The 22,828-nt window shown below is 50.9% G+C and overlaps 1 protein-coding gene across 4 annotated transcripts in view; it reads left to right on the top strand.

The window, feature by feature from the left end:
* Positions 1–22,828, top strand: part of CSMD2 (CUB and Sushi multiple domains 2) — a 781,206-nt gene that overhangs the window by 637,264 nt on the left and 121,114 nt on the right. For all 4 annotated transcript variants that reach the window (XR_012785340.1, XM_075553739.1, XM_075553737.1 and 1 more), the window contains 8 exons: positions 2,476–2,571; positions 3,743–3,946; positions 4,416–4,540; positions 6,596–6,692; positions 7,735–7,839; positions 13,918–14,036; positions 14,577–14,646; positions 17,601–17,717. Coding sequence is in view for 3 of the 4 variants with exons in the window: in XM_075553739.1 (XP_075409854.1) it covers positions 2,476–2,571; positions 3,743–3,946; positions 4,416–4,540; positions 6,596–6,692; positions 7,735–7,839; positions 13,918–14,036; positions 14,577–14,646; positions 17,601–17,717 (933 nt within the window). In the remaining variant the exon portion in view is untranslated. The remainder of the gene's footprint in view (positions 1–2,475; positions 2,572–3,742; positions 3,947–4,415; positions 4,541–6,595; positions 6,693–7,734; positions 7,840–13,917; positions 14,037–14,576; positions 14,647–17,600; positions 17,718–22,828) is intronic.

Genomic DNA, 22,828 nt, shown 5'->3' with positions numbered 1-22,828 from the left:
GAACACTTGTTCCCTTCTGTTCCATCATTTACTATTTCAGACAAGTTGGAGTCCACTCTGATTCTTTGTCCTTGTAAATAACCTAGACTTTCATTTTTTTCTTTATTCTTGACATTAAAATGTTCACTAGTGTGTATTTTAACGGAGATCTCTTTTCATTCCTTACATCTGGCTACCTCAGTCGGCTCCCTACATCTTTCTTAAGCTTAGGGAGATTATCTTCTTTCTTAAATTGTTTTTCCTCCCTTGATTTTTTTTTCCTGTTTCTGCTTTCTGGAATTCCCGATATGCATATATTGGATGCCGTTTGCTGTTCTTTGGGAGTGGTGGTGAGAGGGTTTCTCTTCCATACCTCTTGTTGTGTCTTTCATTATTTTAATTTCTTTTTCCTGTGGATCCTGAGGTGGTGGGGAACCTCCCTGAATTTAATCTCTGCTGTTCAATTTGCTCAGAATCATCTCCACTCTGCCGTTATGCACTCATACTTCTCAGCACTTTGCTGCGGCTGTAGATCTCATTTCCTTCCCCATGTGTGTCTTCCTCCTCTGGTCTGAGAGATGCAGGGCTGCAAGTAAACTTATGCGAAACACAATTGAAATCTCCTGGGGTTTTTGTCTGCCCTTTGTTGGGGTTTCAAAAAAATGAAATAAAATCTTTGCTCTGACTTCCCAGAGTCACCTCTTTCCTTAAACTTTGGAATCTTAGTGATCTTGTTGCTAGTTGCCATTGAGTTGTCTCCAACCCAGGAAGACAACCTAATGTATCACAGAAAGAAGCTCTGTCTGCGGTGTGCTGGAGTCCACTCATTTGGCTACTGTATCGGTTCATCTCACGGAGGGTTCCTCTCCTTGTGCTGATCCTGTCAAGAATGACTTATCCTTAAGTACTGATTGGTCTTCCTTGCTGACACTTTCAACGTGTGTAAGCCAAAGTCCTGCCATCTTCACTTTTCAGAGTATTCTAGTTACAAATCTTTGTTCTTCTGGCAGTCCACGGTATATTGACTATTCTCTGCCAACACCACCTTTGAATGCGTCGGCTCAACTTCGGTATTTGTTTTATATTACCCAGATTTCACATGCATGTGTGATTCTACTGTCTGCTTTCAATGGGGTGTTACAGCCTATGTGTGTCTTGGACGGGACATTGACCTGGCTTCTGTAAGTGTGTTCTGAGGTCCTTCTTCAGTTATGTCAGGTCGGGTGACAAACTCACTGCGATGGAGTCGATGCCGACTCATAGCGACCCTGTAAGACAGGGAGAAACTGTCCCTGCAGTCCCCAAGATGGGTAACCTTTTTACAGGAGTAGAATGCCTCATCTTTGTCCTGCGGAGCCACTGATGGTTTCGAACGGCTGACCTTGTGGTTAGCAGCCCAACTCTTGTTCTGCTCTTATCCACTGGGACTTAGAAAATGAGCTCCAGGTGGAGATGATAATGGAGAGAGGCTTTGTGAGTTGCATTTCCATTTGCTTTGACTGCCGGAAGTTAGCTGGGGCAGTGATTCTTTGTCAAGTTCAGCCTTCTGGGCTAGATCTCAATCCAAGTGTGCTGTGCACAAAGCTTCCCACTCCTCAGGACCGATAGCACCACACCAGCTTTCTAGAAGCACTGCAGGAGCCAGATGGGCCTTAACTGCAGGAGAAGGCTGGCTCCTCATCACCCCATGCCAGTGCCCACCATCCCATGTCCTCCAGGGCCCCTATGGGGCAGTAATTGCAAGCCAGCTGCACTTCACAGCTGCAGGTCCAGTTGGTGCTGTCTTGACTCTTGTTCCATCTGTATCTTATCAAGCAGAAATTATACCTTTATCTTCTACTATAAAGACCAGCAACCTCACTTAGCTTTCGGTGCCCATGCAAGTTTTCCCTAATTTCAGTGTTAATTGGTGACGATACCATCTGGTTTGCTGGGGACAATCCCCACATACACTTGGTTTATCCTAGCGTCCTAATTAACAGCAGGCCCTTTCACTCTCAGGCATGTCCTAAAATGAGCGACCAGTGGTACCATCACTCTGGTTTGCGATCATGCCGCTGGGGAGCTGGATACTGCCAGTTACTCCCAGATAATCACCTCCCCTCCTTCCCAGAAACCGGTACACTTGCTTCTTCTGGTCAATATCGGTGTTCCAAGTAAACCGTTTGATAACAGCCGTTCTCCCCATCCCCGTAGGTCAACACCTCTTTCAAAGCCTTCCGGGCAGTCATTTAATCTATGGGGAACCTTTCTTTCTTGATCTATTAAGTGGATGTGGACTCTGTCCTGCCAGCCTCATATTGAGTATAGGTCAAGATAAGATTGACCGTGAAAGCCCACTGGGCACTTTAAGGTGTGATAAAAATGGGAGCTTGTGTTTCAGGACGGCCTGGGCTGCGGAAGGGCATCGGCAGCCATCCTTCCTGGCAAGGATTTCTGTGTTTGTTTTCTGCTGGACTAACTCTCTCCTCTCCTTCTTGCCTCTTATCTCGGCAGGAGAATCTCTGCCTTTGGCCACCTCCAATCAAGTTCTCATTAAGTTCAGTGCCAAAGGCCAGTCACCAGCCAGAGGTTTTCACTTTGTCTACCAAGGTAGGTAGGGCAGGGGCCTGGGAGAAGAAAAGGCAGTTCCCATACCCAAGGATTTATTGGCCGACAGAAAGTGGACGTAGACTGCCTGTCCTAAGCCTCAATCTCAGAGTGTGTGAAGGCCAATTACTGGACTGGGAAACAGTTCCCTGGAATTCAAGTGAAGGTTGCATGTTGATTGATTCAACAGACATTTCTTGGGCCAAAATCTATGTTGAAGGAGGGCAAAAATCCGACCTGGGGCACCAATCTCCTTGCTCAGTCTGTGATACTCCACTGACACCGGGGAGACCAGCCGGGCACCTTGTGTAGACTCTCTCCCAGGGAGCTTGGTTCCGTCTTCAGGGCACAGCAGAAGCATGAAGGAAACACAGAATTTGAGACGAGGTGGGCAGGGATTTGAATACACTTCCGCCCTTTCCTGCTGGGGGCCAGCTACTCCGTTTCTCAGAGTCCCAGTTTGTTCATGTTTAAAAATGGGGATAATAGTAGTGCTTAACTCAACGGACCATTTCTTGGATTCAAAGAGACTCACTAAGTAGCTGGCACTAGGCAGGGACTCCATGTATATGTGTCCCCTTTCTTACTGGCCTTGAAAGGCCAGCGCTCGGAGCCTCCTGGCCTCCCCGAGGTTGGAAGCTCTCCTTTTCCAGGACACTGTCCACCTTTCTGAGGCCCAGTTTCGGCCCATGGCCTGTTCACCCAATTCTTCCCAGGATAAGCTGGCCTTGCTTGTGCGGGCCCCGCCCCACCCCAGAGGATATGTCACGGAGGAGCAGGTGAAGGAAGGTAGTCTGGTGTTGTGTGAGCAGAGAGAGAAGTTTCAGATTGTGGCGAGCAGGGCTCTGGAGACCCAAGACAGAGGAAAAGGCACCGGCCATGCAGGGCATGTGGAAACCTGCATCCTTAGAGAGCACAATCAGGCCTCTCTGGTCAGGGTGGAGCATACTCCCACAATCCCCCATGGTTTCCAAACCTGTGGGAGCAGCATTGCGTGTCGAGCAATTCCCAGTGAAAGGGGCATAGTCTAGCCAGCCTCACTACCCCTGCCCTAAGAGGATGGATAAGCTCAGAGCATCTCCAGACTGTCTCAGCTCCAGTCCCACTGGGTGTACATCCTCAGCCAATTCCTAGGGGGAAGAGGCCCGTCCCTCAGCGCCTTTGTCCCCTGCAGCGGTGCCTCGGACCAGTGCCACGCAGTGCAGCTCCGTGCCAGAACCCCGCTATGGCAAGAGGCTGGGCAGTGACTTCTCCGTGGGCGCCGTGGTCCGCTTTGAATGCAGCTCCGGCTATGTCCTGCAAGGATCCCCAGAAATCCAGTGCCTCCCCGTTCCCGGGGCCTTGGCCCAGTGGAATGTCTCAGCCCCAATGTGTGTGGGTGAGTGCCCGGACTACCGGGACAGAGATGGGGAAGCAGCAGTCATTTGCTCCTAGGGAATGGTGATAGCAAGACCCACAGATGTTCCAAGTTACACAGCGGCACCATCCCACCAGCGTAACTGGGTAGGAGGAGCCACTCTCTAGGGCCAAGTTGCTAATCCAGTGGGTTAAGTGTAGAAGGCCTGGCAGAAGGAAAGAGAAGAGGGGCTTGAGGCTGCAGGAAGGGTCTGATATGAAGACCTGGGGGTCTGGGTCCTAGAAGGAGTATTGTTTGCAGGAGAAGTAAGAGAAGAGACTATAAACAAAAGGTGAAGGCCAGCTTAGGGACCTCAGGGCTAAGCCAACACAAGCAGGAGACAGTAATGGAGGCTGGGAGCCCCTGAGGGAGGGGTCACATGGAGAGGTGCTTGGGGATACCTGGGAGGCAACTGGGAGGAGCCTCTGACTGAGCTGCCTGTCCACCCCAGTGCCATGCGGAGGCAACCTGACAGAGCGCAGGGGCACCATCCTGTCTCCCGGCTTCCCGGAGCCCTACTTGAACAGCCTCAATTGTGTGTGGAAGATCGTGGTCCCGGAAGGTGCCGGCATCCAGGTAGGAGCAAGATGGCCAACCACACGGGCTGGCCCTTGTCAAGCCAGGGATAGGGGCAGTCAGGGAAGGGAGGTATGGTTCTACAGCCCTAGGACTCAGGAGGCTCGACTCAAGTGTGAAGATGGGGTCCACGCCCAGAGACATGTTACAGCTGGTGGGCTGCCGGTGGCCTGAGAAAAGGGGCAAGGCTGGCAGCGAATAGGAAAAGGTGTACTGGGACTGGGAGCCGGAATGCAAGGATTGGGAAGGATTCACCTGAAATGGTTTTCAAATGGGCTCACAGTTTGTATCGGTTTCCCACAACGGCCACAACAAATTACCACAAACTGAGCGGCTTCCAACAGCGGAATCGAGGCTCTCGCCAGGCTGCGGGCCAGAGGGCCACAACCATGGTGTCAGCAAGGCCACAGTCTCTCGGACCCTTTCTCCCCTTCCAGCTTCTGAGGCTGCCAGCAATTCCCAGCATCCCTTCCTCCAGTCTCTGCCTCCATCGTCATGTGCCCTTCTCCCTGTTCATCTTCCCATTGGCTCCTTTTTTTCCCCCATATAGCTTTTATTTAAAATATTTTCATTTTAAAATTTAAAAGATTTTTTTAAATCATTTTATTGGGGGCTCTGACAGCTCTTATCATAATCCATCCATCCACTGTGTCAGAGGTACATAGGCCGCATCATCATTCTCAAAACATTTTCTTTCTAGTTGAGTGCTTGGTGTCAGCTCCTCGTTTTTACCCCTCCATTCTCCACCCTCCCTCTCCCATGAATCCTTGATAATTCATAAATTGTTATTATTTTCATATCCCACATCACCCCGTCTCCCTTCACCCACTTTTCTGTTGTTCATCCCCTGGGGGGAGGGGCGGTTATATGTCCATCATTGTGATCAGTCTCCCTGTCTCCCCCCACCTCCCCCCTACCCTCCAGGTATAGCTACTCTCATTATTGGTCCTGAGGGGTTCATCTGTCCTGGATTCCCTGTGTTCCCAGCTCTTATCTGTACCTGTGTACATGCTCTGGTCTAGCCAGATTTGTTAGGTAGAACTAGGATCATGATAGTGGCAGGGAGGAAACATTAAAGAACTAGAAGAAAGTTGTATGTTTCGTCAGTGCTATCCTGCACCTGGACTGGCTTGTCTCCTTCTCCTGACCCCTCTGTAAGGGGAGTGACAAGTAGTCACTGGGTTGAGGGCCCACCCAAATCCAGTAGGACCCCAGTTTAACAAATTGTGCCGTCAAAGATCTTCTTTTTAAATAAGGTCAAATTCTGAGGCTCTGCGTGGAGTTCAAATTTGGAGAGTGGGAGGTAGGGGGACACTATTCACAGTAGAGTTCGCAAGTAAGACCGAGAAGCAAACCAGTGAGGAAGACCCCAGAGGTGCACCGCTTGGGTTGGTTGCCTAGGTTAGCACACCTGAGCCCTGAAAGCAGACTGGGGCATAAAGGGGGCAGTGGTATGGGCCACGTGGGGGGAGGTCCCAGAATTAGTACTGTGGCATGAAAGTCAAGACCAACAGAGAGCCAGCAGGCAGGGACTCGGCTCCGGCCAGCAGAGCGTTGCTGATGCGTGACTGTAGAATGTCGGATGTGATCGAGGCAGGAGAGTAAAGACCATGGGATACTGGAGAGATGAGGAGAAGGCCAGTTGGACTGAAGTAGCCCCTCTTCCTAGCATCTCTTATTCCCCTTGCAAAGTCACAGGATTCCTGGTGGTGCAGTGGTGAAGGCCTTTGATGCAAACCAAAAGGTTGGGGATTTGAGCCCAGCAGCCCCCCTCTGGGGAGAAGCTATGGCAGTGTGCTTCTGAGAAGATCGCAGCCCTGCATGAGCTGGGATCCATTCACCAGCAGGGTTTGGTAGGGGGTGTTGCCTCCACTTGTAAGCCCATTTCTTATTTCTCTCCTTCATGAGAGATTTTCGGGGAAGGACCTCTGTCTCACTGCTGGCCCAGAGTAGGCGCTCCGTCATTGAATCAATTAGAGCAAGGGACGTACAGATGGGCGGGGAGGGATGGACTCAAGCTGCCCAATGAGCAGTGTGTTCCGTCTGCCTTCACAGATTCAAGTCATCAGCTTCGTCACAGAGCAGAACTGGGACTCCCTGGAGGTGTTTGATGGCGCCGACAACACCGTCACCATGCTGGGCAGTTTCTCGGGTAAGGCGGGGTCCCAGGGCCCTCTTTGGGGGGGGGCAGTGGGGGATTGTCAGGAAGTTGTCATGATGGAGATATCATTCGCCTACCACCAACACATCCTTTGTGTTGAGTATGCAAGCTGGTGTCTTTCTGTAGCATACTCAGAGTTGTATCCCCCATCCCTACTACATAATACTAGAATATTGTCATCACCCTCCGACAAAAAAAGCCAGGTGCCTGTTAGCAATCATTCCCCATTCTACTTTCCCGCCAGTTAGCTTCCAATCTCCTGTCCATCTCCATGGATTCCCTTGTTCTGGGCTTTTTACACAAATGGAATCAGAGAACATGTGGCCTGTGTGTCCATCTTCTTTGACTTGGCCTGACGTTTTCAAGGCTTCCTCATGTCGAAGCACGTATCTGATTTCTTTTTGATGGCCGAATAATATTCCATTGTGGGGATACACCACATTTTGTTTTATCATTGGCTGAATTGGATGATGGGTAGAAGGGGCTGTTTGACCTGTTACAACCACTAGTGGTATGAGTCCTCATGAACAAGGGTGGTGTGGAGTCATGTTGGCAGTTATCCTGGATGACTACCTAAGAGGAACATTGCTGGGACTCTGGTAACTCTAAGCTTAACGTTTTTAACAGCTACCGGCTACTTTCCCAAGAAGGTGCAGCATTTCACATTCGGGTGGTGGTTTTGCCCATTGGCCGAGACCACTGTCTGAATCTGTTTGGGTCCCAGTTCTCCATGTGGCCCAGGACACGGCATACGCTGCCCACCATAATGCAGACCCTCTCCTGAGTAGACAGGGCATTCCAGGAGCTTGCTCTCCTGCCGGCATCTGGCTCTGCCGCTGCTCAGCCTGGAGGATGGGATTAGACCCTCACCTCCCTCTCGAGGCAGACCCAGCCCTCTGAGGGGTACTAATTTGTCACTCAGTGAGTTGGAAAATTGGGGTCACCTGGGGGTCTGGCCATGAGAACAAAATGCCAGCTGGTAGCAAAAGCAGGGGAGACAGAGCCCAAACGACCACTGCTTTCCTTGTCCTAGGGACGACCGTGCCCGCCCTTCTGAACAGCACCTCTAACCAGCTCTACCTGCACTTCTACTCCGACATCAGCGTGTCCGCCGCTGGCTTCCACCTGGAGTATAAGAGTAAGCTCTCGGGGTCTCGGCGGTTGGTGGGGTCCAGGGCGGCATGTAGCAGCTACCAGGCACCCCTGTGAGGAGGGAGGATACTAGGGCTTGGTCGTCTCCATCCCACCGAAGCCTTACTCCAGGCCTGGGGAGGACACTGAAGCTCAGAGAACTTCTGTCCCCCCCTCAAAATGGCACAGCTTAAAGGGGTTCCCTCTAGGGCTCTCCTGCCCCAGAACCCATGTGCTAGTTTGCTATGTGGGTACGCCAGGAATGGGCAGGGACCCGGTCCCTAACATCGGAAAATGGAGCTGCTCCCCCCATCCAGCCCTAAAACCCTCAGTTCCCTCTGTATTGCAGCGGCCCTGGAGGCTTCACCTCTGCATGGAAGGTTCGCTCCATGTTGGCCCCAAATCCTCCTAACAGGCTCAAAGCCTTAAGATTCTGATCTCCAGTGTCCTGAAACCTTACCGTGTGTGTCCTCTGGGGTCAACAAAGGAAGAGGTGGCTGGGGGACAAGAGGTTCTACAAAGGACATCCTGGGGCTGCTGCTCTCTTTCTTCTCCTTGGAGAGACTGGTTCTTGAGAAACTCCTATGTGCTAGGTCTCTGGTAGGCTTTTTTAGGTCTGAGTATGATCAAGAGAGTTACTTCCTCTCTGCATCCAGTGCGTAGCGACAGCCATATAGATAGAAAAGTGCCTCAATTGTTAAACCAGCATTATGGGCACTGTCATAGATGGCTCTAGACCAGCGGTTCTCAACCTGTGGGTCGAGACCCCTTTGGGGATCAGCCAACCCTTTCACAGGGGCTGCCCGATTCATAAAAGTAGCAAAATGACAGTGATGGCGTAGCAACGAAAATCATTTTATGATTGGGTGTCAACACAACATGAGGAACTACATGAAAGGGTGGCGGCATGAGGAAGGTTGAGAACCACTGCTCTAAATGATACAGCAATGGTTCAGAGGAGGGAAGGGTCAGCGAGGCAGAAGTCATGCAAACTCAGAACTCACTGCCATCAAATCAATTCTAACCCTCATAACAACTCATGGGACGGGGTAGAATGAGCCCCGAGGTTTCTGAAACTGTCAGTCTTTACAGGAACAGAAAGTCATGTCTTCCTCCCATGGAGCAGCTGTTGGTTTCAAACTGCTGACCTTGTGGTTAGCAGCCCATGTGTAACCCACTACACCACCATGGCTTCTTGGATGTCATGACAAGCTGCCTTTCAGAGACCATGCTTATGCCAGGTCTGAGAAGTCTAGCTCAAGAAAGACTGACTAGCTTGTGAGGGAAGACGGGTCCCGGCAGCAGTGATTGTGTTGCAGCGTGATGTGCTGAGGCAGTACAGAGAGCAGAGCTGACTGTGGTAAGATGTTCAGAGGCAATTCTGACTTAGGGCTGGAATGATGAGTAAAAAGCATAGGAGGCTCTGAGTAGGGTCCGTGGCTTTTGCACTCGGCTGTTAACCAAATGGATGGAGGTTCAAGCTCACCCAGGGGTGCCTCAGAAGAAAGGCCTGACTTTCTACTTCCCAAAAATCATCCCGGGAAACCCCTACGGAGCGCAGGTCCACTCTGACACTCATGCGGCTGCCACGAGTCAGAGTCAACTCACCGGCGGTGCTTAAATGGTTGGCATGACCCTCTTTGGCATCGTGGTCCTGAGCATGTAGAAGCTTTGATTGATGCTCGAAGCCCGGTAGGGTCAGGGTCAGCACGGAAGGTTACGCAGACGCCTGTCTGGGCTTGCAAACCAGCTTTCCCGGATGGGTGGAGGAGGATTAGCTGGATCTCAGGGAACACGTCGACTGAAGGGTGTCCTGGCAGGCAAGTCCAGAGACGGCTTGAAGCAAAGGGCGCTGTGAGGTAGAAGACCAGCCAAGAACCTCTGCAATCCACCTGCCCACAGAGTGGGGGCTGCTCTCACGTGGGTGGCAAAGTTTCTCCTGGAATGACCTCTATCACCCACCCCTCTCATTGTATTTCCATATCAAGTATTCAAATGTAAACCCTCAACTGTTCAGTAGGGTTTTCTCTGCTCTTTCTTTCTTCTTCTAAGGAGGGCACTTTCTTCCTGAATCCCTTCACCATTCTACTCATCTCCTCAGTCCCAACACTGCCCCCAGCCCCCCACCCCTCCCAGCGTTCCTTGTCCAAAGAAACTGGCTGCTTTCTCAGTGGCTGATGGGTAAACCTAGTGACTGCAAACCTTGTGCCCCAACAGAACAGCCATTGTGCGAAGGGCACAGGACTGAGCACGCGGGATCAACTCCACAGAGCCTAAAGCCACAACAAAGCTCCCCGTGCCCCGGGGAAGTTTATCAGGCTCAAGCTTATTGTGCTAGAGGAAGATAGAGCTCATGTTCATATTTGGAAGCAGGCATTCCAGGGAGCCAAGAACTCGGTGGCCATGTTCTTGTACAGATAATCCACAAAGAGGGCACAGACAATAGAGAATGACTTGTTATTGTCCAAGCGCCTGGTTTTGAAGGGGACTGAAAAGTCCTCTACTGCTGTGACTCATTTGGAATGTTTATTTAATTGAAATGGGAATGGAACACCATGCTTCCCAAAGTAATACATTGCATATGATAAAAATAATAATAATCACCACCACCACCACCCCCTTGTTATAAGCATCGCTTACCTACGACTCAGGCTGTGCAGAGGACGGAGATGTAGCCTGGGCTTTTCTGTCTAGCTCTTTTCTCCCACTCTCAGTCTTCACCTCTCTCCCCCGGCCATTTCTCTTCCAGACTCTCTCCTCTGCGCTTGCCCCACTCTCCCTCTCTTCTCTGCCTCTCTCTTTCCCACTGTCTGTCCGTCACCACCTGTCCTCCTCGTACTCTTTCTTCACCCCTCAGTGGGTCTTGAGTCACCTCGCTGGGGTCGCCTCACTGAACTGAGTGGCTCAGAGCCTGCTTGCAGACAGGACGGGGACCAGCAGCCAACAGGGCACCACGATGAAGACCTGCAGGTTCACTTTGGCGGTTAGCTTCAGCCTCGCCCTTGGTTGGGGTCTTTTGACGCAGCTGCTGAGAATTTCAGGTTTAGGACCCCCAAAGCCTTCATTGACAAGCATCACATTTTCTTCAAAAGCACATGCCAGACAGTCGATCACTGGGAAAGGCAGGAGAGAACTTTCTGGAACAAGGAAGCATTCTTCATTTTTTTTGTGGGCATTCGCATTGTAACAAGCACTTGCTTCGTCAAAGCCTGGTAAATGTATACTTACAGCTGTGTGTATTTCATTATATGTAAATTTTCCCTCAAAAGAAAAGCACAGCCTATCCGGTTATCCAAATCTCTATTCTGAGTGCGAAGTGATAATCCACCGGCTGCTGGGCAAGAAATGGGAGCTGAGGGTTGGAGAATTAGGGTGACCAGTCCGTCCCAATCCTGGCTCCTTGCATGTCGTTGATACTCATTCATTTCTCACGGGAGCCTTGGGAAAACCCCACCCCACAAAGCCCCCAAGAGGTCTAAAGCCACACTCGTCTACACTCTAGGCCATGCAGGTACCCAGGATAGGCCCAGGCATCGTGTCTGTTAATCCATGCATCCTCTCTGACACCTGGTGGAAGAAGCCTACTTTGGGGTTTGGCAGACAGCTCTGTCTTTGTTTGTTTTTTTAATCAACATTATAGGGGGCTCATACAGCTCTTATCACCATCCATCCGTCCATCTATGGTGTCAAGCACATTTGTTGCCATCAGCATTTTCAAAACATGTTCTTTCTACTTGAGCCCTTGGGATCAGCTCCTCATTTTCCCCTCCCTGCCCCAAACCCTTGATAATTTATAACTCGTTGTTATTTTTTCATGTTTTACACTGACCATTGGGCAGGCAACTCTTTCATAACTCCGCCTCATCACCGTTCTTCTAGCCCAGATCCCGAAAGCTGTGCGCTCCGTGTCCACAGAGATTTAGTGAGTGTACCTGAAGCATCAGCCCCTGCAGATGGGCTTCTGATGCTCCGAGAAGGATGAAGCTGACCCATGAGGAGAGGCCACAGTCTGTGTGCTGCCGGGAGTCAGCAGGGAGGGACACTGAGCCGGCGGTGAGGGAGAAAGAGGATTTCAGCCGTCAGTCGAGGGGCATGAGCTTACTGGGGCCTCAGAGCTTGGTCTCCAGCCAGGCATGAATCACACCTGCAGCTGGACAGTCTCTGGGCATGGTCTCATCCTAGATCCCCACCTGTTAAATGGGATGCTAAGCCCTGCTTCCCAGGGGTCTAGTGATACACAGGGAAGGACTCAGGGAGTGGGACTCCAGCCACGTGGGGTGGAGGGACAGAGGGTACGGACAGAGACCCTATCATAGCCCCATGCAATCGATATAATAAGGTCTATACTAAGGTTAAATGGAGGCAAGTCCACTCTGAAAAGCCCAGAGATGAAAGCAAGGTACTTCAAAGCGCTTGGAGGGGATCTTGAAAGGCCACCGTAAATCATGGCAGCACCAGGGTGTCGGGATAAGAATGATGGTGATGGGAGCCGCTTCAAGCCCTTGGGCAGGTCTACCCCAAGATCAAGAGCAAAGGCTTACAATCCCTCCTTTAAGAAGCGCCAGTGTCCTGTGCGTGCTGGACAGCCAGAAGCAACAGTGGCTTAGAGTCGGAATCCAAGCGAGGTTGAAAACAGGGTCCCGTGGCGAGCAAGGTCCAGCCCACAATGACCATAGGAGACGAGGCGTGAGGGGTCACCAGGGACTGCTGCCAGACAGGGGCTGCCTGGCCTTGAAGCACAGCAGGAGGAAGAACAGTGGCCAGTCTTATCTACTGCAAACTCATCTCAGCGCAGGCTGTCCTGGGAAGGGGACAATTTCGGGCCCCGAGCATCACTGAGAAGCCGCATCTGATCACTTCTCTCCTTCCTTCAACATTTCCTTCTCTCCCAGTTTCTTAGCCTGTGGGAATTGTCTTCTTTTTTTTTTTTTTAAATAAATCATTATACATCCGTTGCCCTCATCATTCTCAAAATTCACCTTCCACTTGGGTTCCTGGAATCAGCTCGTTTTCCTTTTTTTCCCCCATCCCCCTCCCTCCCCGGTCCCCCCTCCCCCATTAACCCTTCATAGTTTATAAAGTATTATTTTATCTTATCTTACACTGCCCGGTGTCTCCCCTCGCCCACCTTCCCGTTGCCCATCCCCCAGAGAGGAGGTTACACATAGATCCCCAAGATCGGTTCCCCCTTTCTACACCCCCTTCCCTCCCGGTGTCGCCACTCTCACTGCTGGTCCTGAGGGGTTCATCCGTCCTAGATTCCCTGTGTTTCCAGATCCCTACTGCACCGCTGTGCATCCTCTGGTCTAACCAGGTCCGCAAGGCAGAATTGGGATCATGAAAATTTGGGCGGGAGGAAGCGTTCAAGAACTAGAGGAAGGTTTTGAGTTTCATTGTTGCTACACCGAACCCTGAGTGACTCATCTCCTCCCCACTACCCCTCTGCAAGGGATGTCAGCTGTCTACAGATGGGCATTGGGTCCCCATCACGCATCCCCCCTCATTCACGGTGATGTGATTTTTCCCCCCTGCCTTTGTTGTTTGAAACCTGGTCCCCTCAGCCCTTTATGATCACAAATGTTGGTGTGTTGCTTCCATGTGGGCTTTGTTGCTTCTGGGCTAGATGGCCGCTTGGTTGTCTTCTTAGAGCCAGGGAAATGGAGGGAAGTTTGAAGTTGGAGAGAGAAGATGTGGGAGGAGCCAGAAGAGAGGCCGTGGGCCTTAGAGCAGAACTGGGAAGACCCTTAACTTCTGTCTCTGCTCCAAAGTCCATCCACTGCGCCAAGGGCTTGGAAATGGCCTTTGTGGTAAAGTTGTGCCCCACCCTCACAGCTGGGCAGAGTGGCAAGGTCCCCAAGAAACTGGTCTGTTGAGCCCCTGTCACACATACTCATTCTGATTCCCTCTCAGTGCGGGAGGTGACTGGGAAGCCCCAGCCAGAAGTCAGAGAGGAGAGAAAATGAGGGGAGCGAAGCCCAGCCGGGAGGCTCCCGTCTCCCTCCCAGCACAGCCCCTCATCTGCTGGGCTAGCACTGGCCTGCTGGGCTTGACCAGCCCCCTCTATCTGTCTGTCTGTCTTGTCTAGCTGTAGGGCTCAGCAGCTGCCCCGAACCTGCGGTGCCCAGTAACGGGGTGAAGTCTGGCGAACGCTACTTGGTGAATGATGTGGTCTCCTTCCAGTGCGAGCCGGGATATGCCCTCCAGGTACTGCCCTTAGCACCCCAGGTCAGGGAGCGGTGTCCCCTGCGATGGGATTGGTGGCCCAGCCGGCTCTGCATGAGCTGAGCGCACTCACCCAAGAAGAGGAGTAGCGTCTCCACCCCGGGAGCTCCCAGGGGGGCTGTTTCCCCTCCTGAAGCTGTTCAGGAAAGCAGACAAACTTTGCTGACTTGAGCAATTTGGCGCAAGCCAGATTCCAACGTGTTCCTGCAAAGTTGGGGTTGATTAGACTTTTGGAAATTTTAATTTTCCTTTGAAGGCCACAAGGGAATTTAGTAATTAAAGGAGTCTCACAAGGAAGGCCGCAGTAATGAGAACTCTGTAGTAATGGCTGTTAATAACCCTCCTTCCCCCCGCCCCAATCTCACTCCCTCTGCCTGACACCCCATCCCACAGCCAGACAGCCTGGCTTGGGACTTTTTCTCTCTGTGTATGTTTGTCCTGGGTGTGGGCCCAGGAGCAGCGCCCTGTTCTGAGCTGCACATGTGTGGCAGCTCGCCCATCACCAGTCCTGATCCCCCGCAGGGCCACGCCCACATCTCCTGCATGCCTGGGACCGTGCGGCGATGGAACTACCCTCCGCCACTCTGCATCGGTGAGCGAGCGCTGCCCCGGGGCAATGGAGTCTATTGATGAGGGGGGGGGGGGTACAATCGGAAGAGAGTCTGGGTTTCCAGGGCTGTTCAAGATCAGTCGTTTCAGATGGATGTTTTCATCGTCTTTAATGCTCGCTCAAGGCTGACTTGTTTAGAAGCCTCCGCCCAGCACGTGAGCAAAGGCGGGAGGCTGCCCATAGGTGGATGCTATTGATGCCCATTCAGAGTCTGATCATCAGCCCGAACCCCAATGACACTCAGACCCACTTTGGACTCCCTCCTCCATGATCCACTGCTACAGAGAGGTTAGCCGCTACAAGGGAAAAAGGGGATAGAATGCTTGGCTTTCATGGGGCAACCAGGCTCGCCTCCCAGCCAATAGACCTGTCCAGTCACACCTGTCTGTGGGTGGGGGCTAGCATGTTGCTAGGGTGAACACGGTTCCGTGCAGCTGCCAGGCTAAGACACCAGGTGCACTAGGAAGAACGACCTGGCCATCTGTATCTGAACGTCAGCCCAGGAAACTGCATCACCGCCATGAGCTCCACCCCATCGTGGGGCTTTTGTTCTTTGTACAGGGGGCTGCCCGGAGCCAGGCAGCCAACCACAACCACAACCACAGCCACAACACAGGTGATACAGGGACGTAGCGTGGCTTGGCTTCTTACCTTGTGCTCTGCAGTGGTGCTATAAGGAAGACAGGCTCTTCTCCCTCAGGTGAGAGAGGGAGAAACAAGCAGGTAATGAGCTCCCCCATGCAGGAAAGGAACCGTGGTGCAGTGCACAGAGCGCCGGGCTGCTGACTGAGAGGGCAGCAGTTCAGACCCTCCCATGGGAGAAAGGCATTCGACTCTGTTGCTGAGTGTTGGAATCAGCTTGATGGCAGAAGATGACTATGTGGGATGTGCTGTGCTAATTGTTTCTTCACAACATCTCTTCGGGCGGGGCGTGTCAGTGTCAGTCTCCGTTTTGCAAACAGGAAAGCAGTGAGTCTAAGGATTAAAAAGAAAGGGGCAGCCTCACAAAGGGAAACCCGAGTGGGCCTGGTGCCTCGTTGTGAAGTGCATCCTGGTGTTGACCTTTGAAGTGGAAATGAGACGGGAGCATCACGTGGTGAGATGGCATTCCCCACCTGTGAGTTCACCTGGGGCAGGGTGTGCCCACAGCCACGCAGGTCAGGGATGGCCCGGTCGCCCAGGCACTTCCCCCGAATATGTATCACGAAGGCCTCTCCAAGGAAGCCACTCACCTCACAGCAGCCACAGTGGGCCATTGCTGGCTTCCCATGTACGCAGACCCTGCTCTTAGGGAAGCGCATTCCTTTCTTACACAGCTCTCTGAGCACAGCACAAGACGGCCAGGAGGTAGGTGCGCTGGTGGATGGGAAAACTAAGCCTTGGAGGGGTTTGGAATTTGCCCAAGTTCACACAGGAAGTGGAGGCTTTGAGATTGTGACCCACGCAGCTGGGTGCTGAGCCTTGTCCCCTCCCTGTTCCCCTTAGGCACAGGCTAGCTTGCCTGGGTGGCCCTCTCCCCGGAGGGGCTTGCCGGGCCACTGCCTGTGGTCCCTTTCCTGGCCTTTCCTGACTCACCAGCTCCTTGCCGCTCACACCCTTTCCTTGAAGGGTGTGAGGGAAAGAAGTCTTCTGGCCAGGCGGCAGGAGAACTGGTCTCTATATACTCAGTGTCTCTGAAGTCACTTCCCTTGGGGTCTGAGGTCCTCAGCCCCTGGGGTTACCCAGCCTCAGATCACATTGTCCTGAGGTCCTGAGGTCCAAGAAGCCACACATGAGCCATGTCAGAGTTCTGAGGGGTACACAGCAATGACCACCCATCCCACAGAATATATGTCACACAGGCTCTGGACCAGAGGAAGCCTTCAGTGCCCACGAGTCCTCCCCTCTGTAGCTTTTTATTCCACTTGGACAAGCTGGTTGAGCACTGACGGGGGCACCCTCCCGGTCACGAGTCCACAGCTAGAGTTCATGGGCCCCGGATGTCCAAGCATGTGCTTCGCATCCTGAAATTTGCTGCTCACTTGTGTCTGCGTGCGCAGTTTTCTAGGGAGGGAAAGCCATGCATCCCTTTGGATTCTTGAAGCGGGTTGTGACCCAGAAAAGGCTAAAACTGTTGCTACAGAGGAAGCAGCAGAGATAGGAATTGGAGGAAGAAACTGATCGCATGCCTGATTACCTGTACAAACCACTGCCTCCTTCGCCATGCAGCCAAAAGAATTGGATAGTGCCCCGCTGCCATTACTGAGCACTTTGATCAGTCAGCAACATCATGGTCAAAAGAAGACGTTTTGAACAGCATTACAAATTCTCAGTGGAACCCAGGCCTTCTGGAGTCCTGAGATGACCTTTAAACTTCAACCCTGAAGCCCCAGCTATGCCCTAACACCGTTTCCCAGAGTGAGCGATACTGCCCTCTGAGGGACACCGGAGCCACGAGGGGGGCTGCACAAGCAGATGCCGACCTCCACGTTATCCTGGATCATGGGCTACAGGATAAAAGTTGCAGCTGCCTGGGAAGTTCTGTCGATTATTTTTTTTCTTTCTGAAAAGAAGGCAGTAGGCCAAATAAGTGGGGGAGTGGGGGGACCTCTACCCTAAAGTTCTTAGTTGAACCGAAAAAATGGTTTCGATGATTAGTATAGGCCTGGCGTGAGCTCTGTGCTCTTCCAAAGAGTCGTCCACGCGAGATCAAGTTCACAGCAGCAGCTCAGGAAAGTTAGATGAGCGTGTAGGGGCAGTGAGGAGTGTGGAAAGAATGCTTGCCTAACTGGAAGAAGGTAATCAAAGAATGTGCATGCAACAAAAGCGTTCAAATGAAGTACGACTCTATGTTCTCACACACACGCACACACACAACCTGCTGCTCGTCACAAAGTCGGCATGGCCCTGTCTGCTCACTGATGATGTCCTGACGCTGTGTCTCTGCATCGCCACAGCGCAGTGTGGGGGAGGAGTGGAAGAGATGGAGGGCGTCATCCTGAGCCCAGGTTTCCCCGGCAACTACCCCAGCAACATGGACTGCTCCTGGAAAATAGCACTGCCCGTGGGCTTTGGTAAGTCTCCCCAAACCCTTGGGACTTGGGGGTTCTCACCCAGATGCCGGGGTTGGAATTAAACCAGCTGCCACAATCTGTCAGCATAACCTCAGCAAGGACCGTTGAGCGGTCTGCCTCTCCACCTCCTCATCTGCAAAAGGAGGCTCACCATGCTGCCCGTCTAACTCTTAGGCAAGTGTGAAAATCAATTAAGAGTAGTAGAAAATATGGAAAAGCTGAAATAACTTCAAAAGGGGTCAAAAGGGGAAAGCACATGATAAGATGTTACCTTCTGACCTGGCTACCTCGGCCGTCCTCAGCTTTATAGCGCTCTCAGTCTGCTGGGAAGGCTATTCTTTGGTCTGTTTCTGCTTTAAATATTATTTTCCACTTTCTCTCTGATTGAGGGTTTGCCTCTATTTTGTTTTGCCATGGTTGTTGTTTTTGTTGCACCTTGTCCTTGTTTTGTAGGATGTTCTGTATATGCAATCCAGGATAGGTAGATCTCCAAGGACAGTTACCTAGGGGCATGGCAGGGGAGCTGGAGGAGGAGTGGGGGAGCGGACAACAGGAGAAGGAGAAAGAAGATGTTCTGAAATTGATTGTGGTGATGATTGTGCAACTGTTCTTAATGTGATTGGGCCGTTACATTGTATTGCCAGGGGAAACCAGCCCTGACACATCATTACGGGTCCGGTAGGTGCAATTGTACAGCGATAATAAGTAAGATCATAGTAAAGTTACAGAGAGCATGAGAGATAGAAGAGAAGTATTGAAATAAATGGAGTCAGACACGATTCATGGTAGCATTCTCACCTCTGCCCTGCTAGATGGTTCACGTGGAGGGAGAGAGCGTCTTTAATGTTAGCCCAGGCTTTTATATTCTCTGTGGACATGCAAGCCCCCTAATTGCAGGTGAGGACCTACGTCACAGGAAGGGGCTGTGCTATAGGTAATACAGTAATGGGAGGGCGTGATCTAGGGGTATCCACGCAATAGGAAGAGGAGGAATTGGGGTACACATGTGGCAAGATGGGCGGATCCTAGATTTAGGATGGCACCCTAACTTTGGATGTCACAGAGCCCTTTTGACTTGATCCCTGGCTCAACTGATAGAGACCATTATCGGAGGGTGTGAACTCCACCCACAGGAACCAAGCTAGTGGTGGCAGGCCTCAGGGAGAAGTAATCCACTGTCCCCAGCAGCAGGGAGCAGGCCCACCCCTGTGGTGGGGTGACACAGCAGTCTGGCAGCGACTGCCTTCAGGGAGGATGTCTGAGCATCTGACCTCCCCCCACATTGTTTGATATGTGAAGAGGATTGAAAACATAAATATCACTTCATTAGGAAAAAACTAAAGTGGAAGTGGGTAGGGGGTTGTTTTAGGATTACCATGATTCTTGTTTGAGTACTGAGTTAAAATCCAAGAATATGGAGGGAGGAATTAGTAGGCAATGATTAAAAAGGAAGAAAAAAAGAATGTCTTTTTACAGAGACTGGCCTTCAAGTGTGCTTTTAACTCCAATATCCGATTTATCATCCTAATCAAATTGAGCCAAGGTCAATATGAAATCGAGTTTGGGTTCTTCATAAGCACATGCTAGCTGGCTTAGATATGGGGAGAGGTTTTATTGGGTGGTGATTGAGTCTGCCAGGCACGGGAAGGGGCGATGGAGAAGCGGGAGGAAAGACATTGATCTGGGCACAAAATTTAATCACTGGTGATTCATGGATTATGCATGGGGACTGTAATTCCATCCTAAATATCTTCTTGGCTGTAATCCAGGACTGGTGTTGACATCAAGCCAATGGGCTGTGCACGTAAGTCATCTTACTCCTAGAAAAGAAGTATTCCAAGAGGAATTGCTCTTGACCCGGTCAGGGAGCTAGCTCCCCTGTAAGAGCCTGGGACGTGGTGGTGGGGGTGGGGGGTGGCAATGGTCCTTTTGTGCCTTATAATTGAGCCTGGAGTGGGTCCTTTGATTAGAGAAGGGGCTTCCTGGAGAAGTGGTTATAACCCACCTTCTCTCCATCTGGCCTGAGGAGAGGAAAGAAGATGGCCCCGCCAAAGCATGGAGTCTTATTTGTACTCCCTGCCTCTGGAAGCCGCGGGAGCAAATGATGAGCGTGCAAAGTGGTGACCACGCTGGCAGCTTTGGCAAAGTCTGCATTTGAGGCACCGAGGACAGGGGAGCTCGGAGTCCCTCGGTTCTGCTGGCGAGCTGGAGCAGAAGCAGCTAGGCTGGTCGAGAGGGGGAACGGGGAAAAAACCCAGGAGGGTAAATGAGGGCACTGGCCTTCATAAAGCCTGGCACTCAGCTGTCAGAGCTCTACGCCCTGAGTGTGTCTCCAACCCCCAGGAACCACGCATCCCACTGGGCCCGGCATCAGGAGGCCAGGATTCCAGGAGAGCGTTCGATTCCAACAAGGTTCCTAATATGGCATCTACTCTCAGTATGCCTAAGGAGACACTAAGAAGCCCAGTGGTTAAGGGATCCCCTGATACCCCAGAGATTTGTCATTCAAACCCATCAATTGCTCTGTGGGAGAAAGATGCGGCAGTCTGCTTCCGTAAAGGTTTCAATCCCCCTCCACCCTCCAAAAAATATTCCAAGTCCGCGTGACCCCGTATAGGATTTCAGTGGCCTTGGAGATCCCGACTGGAGCCGCCAGCCAGCCCGGCCTTCTGCACAGCAGCTGGTGGGTTTCAACGGCCCACCCGTGGTTTGCAGCCTAACGCTTGCTCTCCAGTGCCTCTTCAGAAACCCTGTGGGGCAATTCTCCTCTGTCCTGTAGAGTTACTACGAACTGGCAGATGCTTTGGCCATGAATGTGTTTGTTTGTTTGTTTGTTTTTTAATCATTTTATTGGGGGCTTGTACAGCTCTTATCACAATCCATCCATCCATCCATTGTGTCAAGCACATTTGTACATTTGTTGCCATCATCATTCTCAAATCATTTTCTTTCTACTTGAGCCCTTGGTATCAGCTCCTCATTTTTCCCCTCCCTCCCCGTTCCCCCCTCCCTCATGAACCCTTAATAATTTATAAATTGTTATTATTTTTTTCATGTCTTACACTGTCGGATGTCTCCCCTCACCCACCTTTCTGTTGTCCATCCCCCAGGGAGGGGGTTATATGTAGATCTTTGTGATCAGTTCCCCCTTTCTACCCCCACCTTTCTCTTCCTCTCCTGGTATTGCTACTCTCATTCTTGGTCCTGAGGGGTTTATCTGTCCTGGACTCCCTGTGTTTCCAGCTCTTATCTGTACCTGTGTACATCCTCTGGTCTAGCAAGATTTGTAAGGTAGAATTTGGATCATGATAGTGGGGGGAAGAAAGCATTAAAGAGCGAGAGGAAAGTTGTATGTTTCATCGGTGCTATACTGCACCCTGACTGGCTTGTCTCCTTCCTGCAACCCTTCCATAAAGGGGTATCCAGTTGCCTACAGATAGGCTTTGGGGCTCCACCCCACACTCCCCCTTATTCACAATGATATGATTTTTTGTTCTTTGATGCCTGATACCTGATCCTTTTGACACCTCATGATCACACAGGATAGTGTGCTTCTTCCATGTGGGTTTTGTTGCTTCTCAGATAGATGGCCGCTTGTTTACCTTCAAGCCTTTAAGACCCCAGACACTATATCCTTTGATAGCTGGGCACCATCAGCTTTCTTCACCACATTTGCTTATGCATCCACTTTGTCTTCAGCAATCTTCTTGGGAAGGTGAGCATCATGGAATGCCAGTTTCATAGAACAAAGTGTTCTTGCATTGAGGGAGTACTTGAGTAGAGGCCCAATGCCCATCTGCTACCTTAATACTAAACCTATAAATATATGCACATTGATCTATTTTTCCATCATCATCTATATATTTACACATGCACATGCCTGTATTTAAATCTCTATAAATGTCCTTTGCCTCCTAGTTCTTTCCTCTATTTCCTTTTACCTTCCTCTTGTCCCACTATCATGTTCAGCCTTCATTTGGGTTTCAGTAATTCCTCTCAGTTACATTGCCCTTGATCAAGTCCTACCAAGCCTCCTACACCCTCCTTGCCATTGATTTTGGATCACTTGTTTCCTTGTCCCTGGAGTTGTTAACACCCACTTCCCTTTCCCACCTCCCCCACTCCCATACCCCACCCAAGAACGATCAGTCCCCTCGTTTTCTCCTCCAGATTGTTTATCCTGCCTCTCTTATCCAGATAGACCTGCAGAGATATTAATATACACAAAAACAAGGTAGAGCAAAACAAAGCAACAAAAGACAACAAAACAACAACCCAAAAAAAGCCTGTAAATAATTCAAGGACTGTTTGTTGACCTTTGGGAGTGTTTTCCGGTCGAGTCTGATAGGGTGCCAAGCCCTAGCCCCAAAGTCTATTTTTGGTATTCCCCGGGGACTTCGTTGCTCTGCTCCCCTTGCCGTTCTGTTGCACGCCCTTAGTGTTTCGCCTTGGTGTGGTGGGATCAGATCGATGCAGTCATGGATGTGTTTTTATAAAGAGTCACTGCACGGACATGTTGACAGGGTGACCACAGCACCGTTCTTTACTCTTAGCTCAATTCAGAAATTCTTTACTCTTAAAAGCGTCCCTTAGATTGCGAGAGAAAGATGAGGCTGTCTACTCTTGTCAATATTTAGTCTTAAGGAGCATTTCTAATCTGCCTATAGGGCGGCGGTGAGTCGGAGTTGAACTGATGGCCATGGACTTGTCTGGCTTCTTTGCTGTCCAGGCACCCCATGCTCGCTGTTATGGCAAAGAAGCATAGCTGGAGCGATGGCAATCTCTGCTCTGAATGACATGTGCAGGGGTGTTCCCTGAAAACCTATCTGTCATGCGGAAACAGTCTTCGTGTGCATTCGTAGGGGAATGGACAAATCGTCGTTGGATGGGTCATAAGATGGAATTACTGTTCAGTTAAAATGGATGAACTATATCCTTGTACAACCACAAGAAAATACCACCTTGAGTATAAGAGAAGTTTGCAAAATGGTATATACCGTACTGCAACTATTTGAAATGATACAAACAAAACAAAAAATTGAAACAAACAGGCAAAAATATTTATTTGAGAATCTAAACGCATAACCATATGAAGGTCACACCTCAGGGGA

This window comes from Tenrec ecaudatus, chromosome 1 (genome assembly GCF_050624435.1).
Source record: "Tenrec ecaudatus isolate mTenEca1 chromosome 1, mTenEca1.hap1, whole genome shotgun sequence".
NCBI lineage: Eukaryota > Metazoa > Chordata > Mammalia > Afrosoricida > Tenrecidae > Tenrec > Tenrec ecaudatus.
This window is presented reverse-complemented; position numbering and strand designations above follow the sequence as displayed.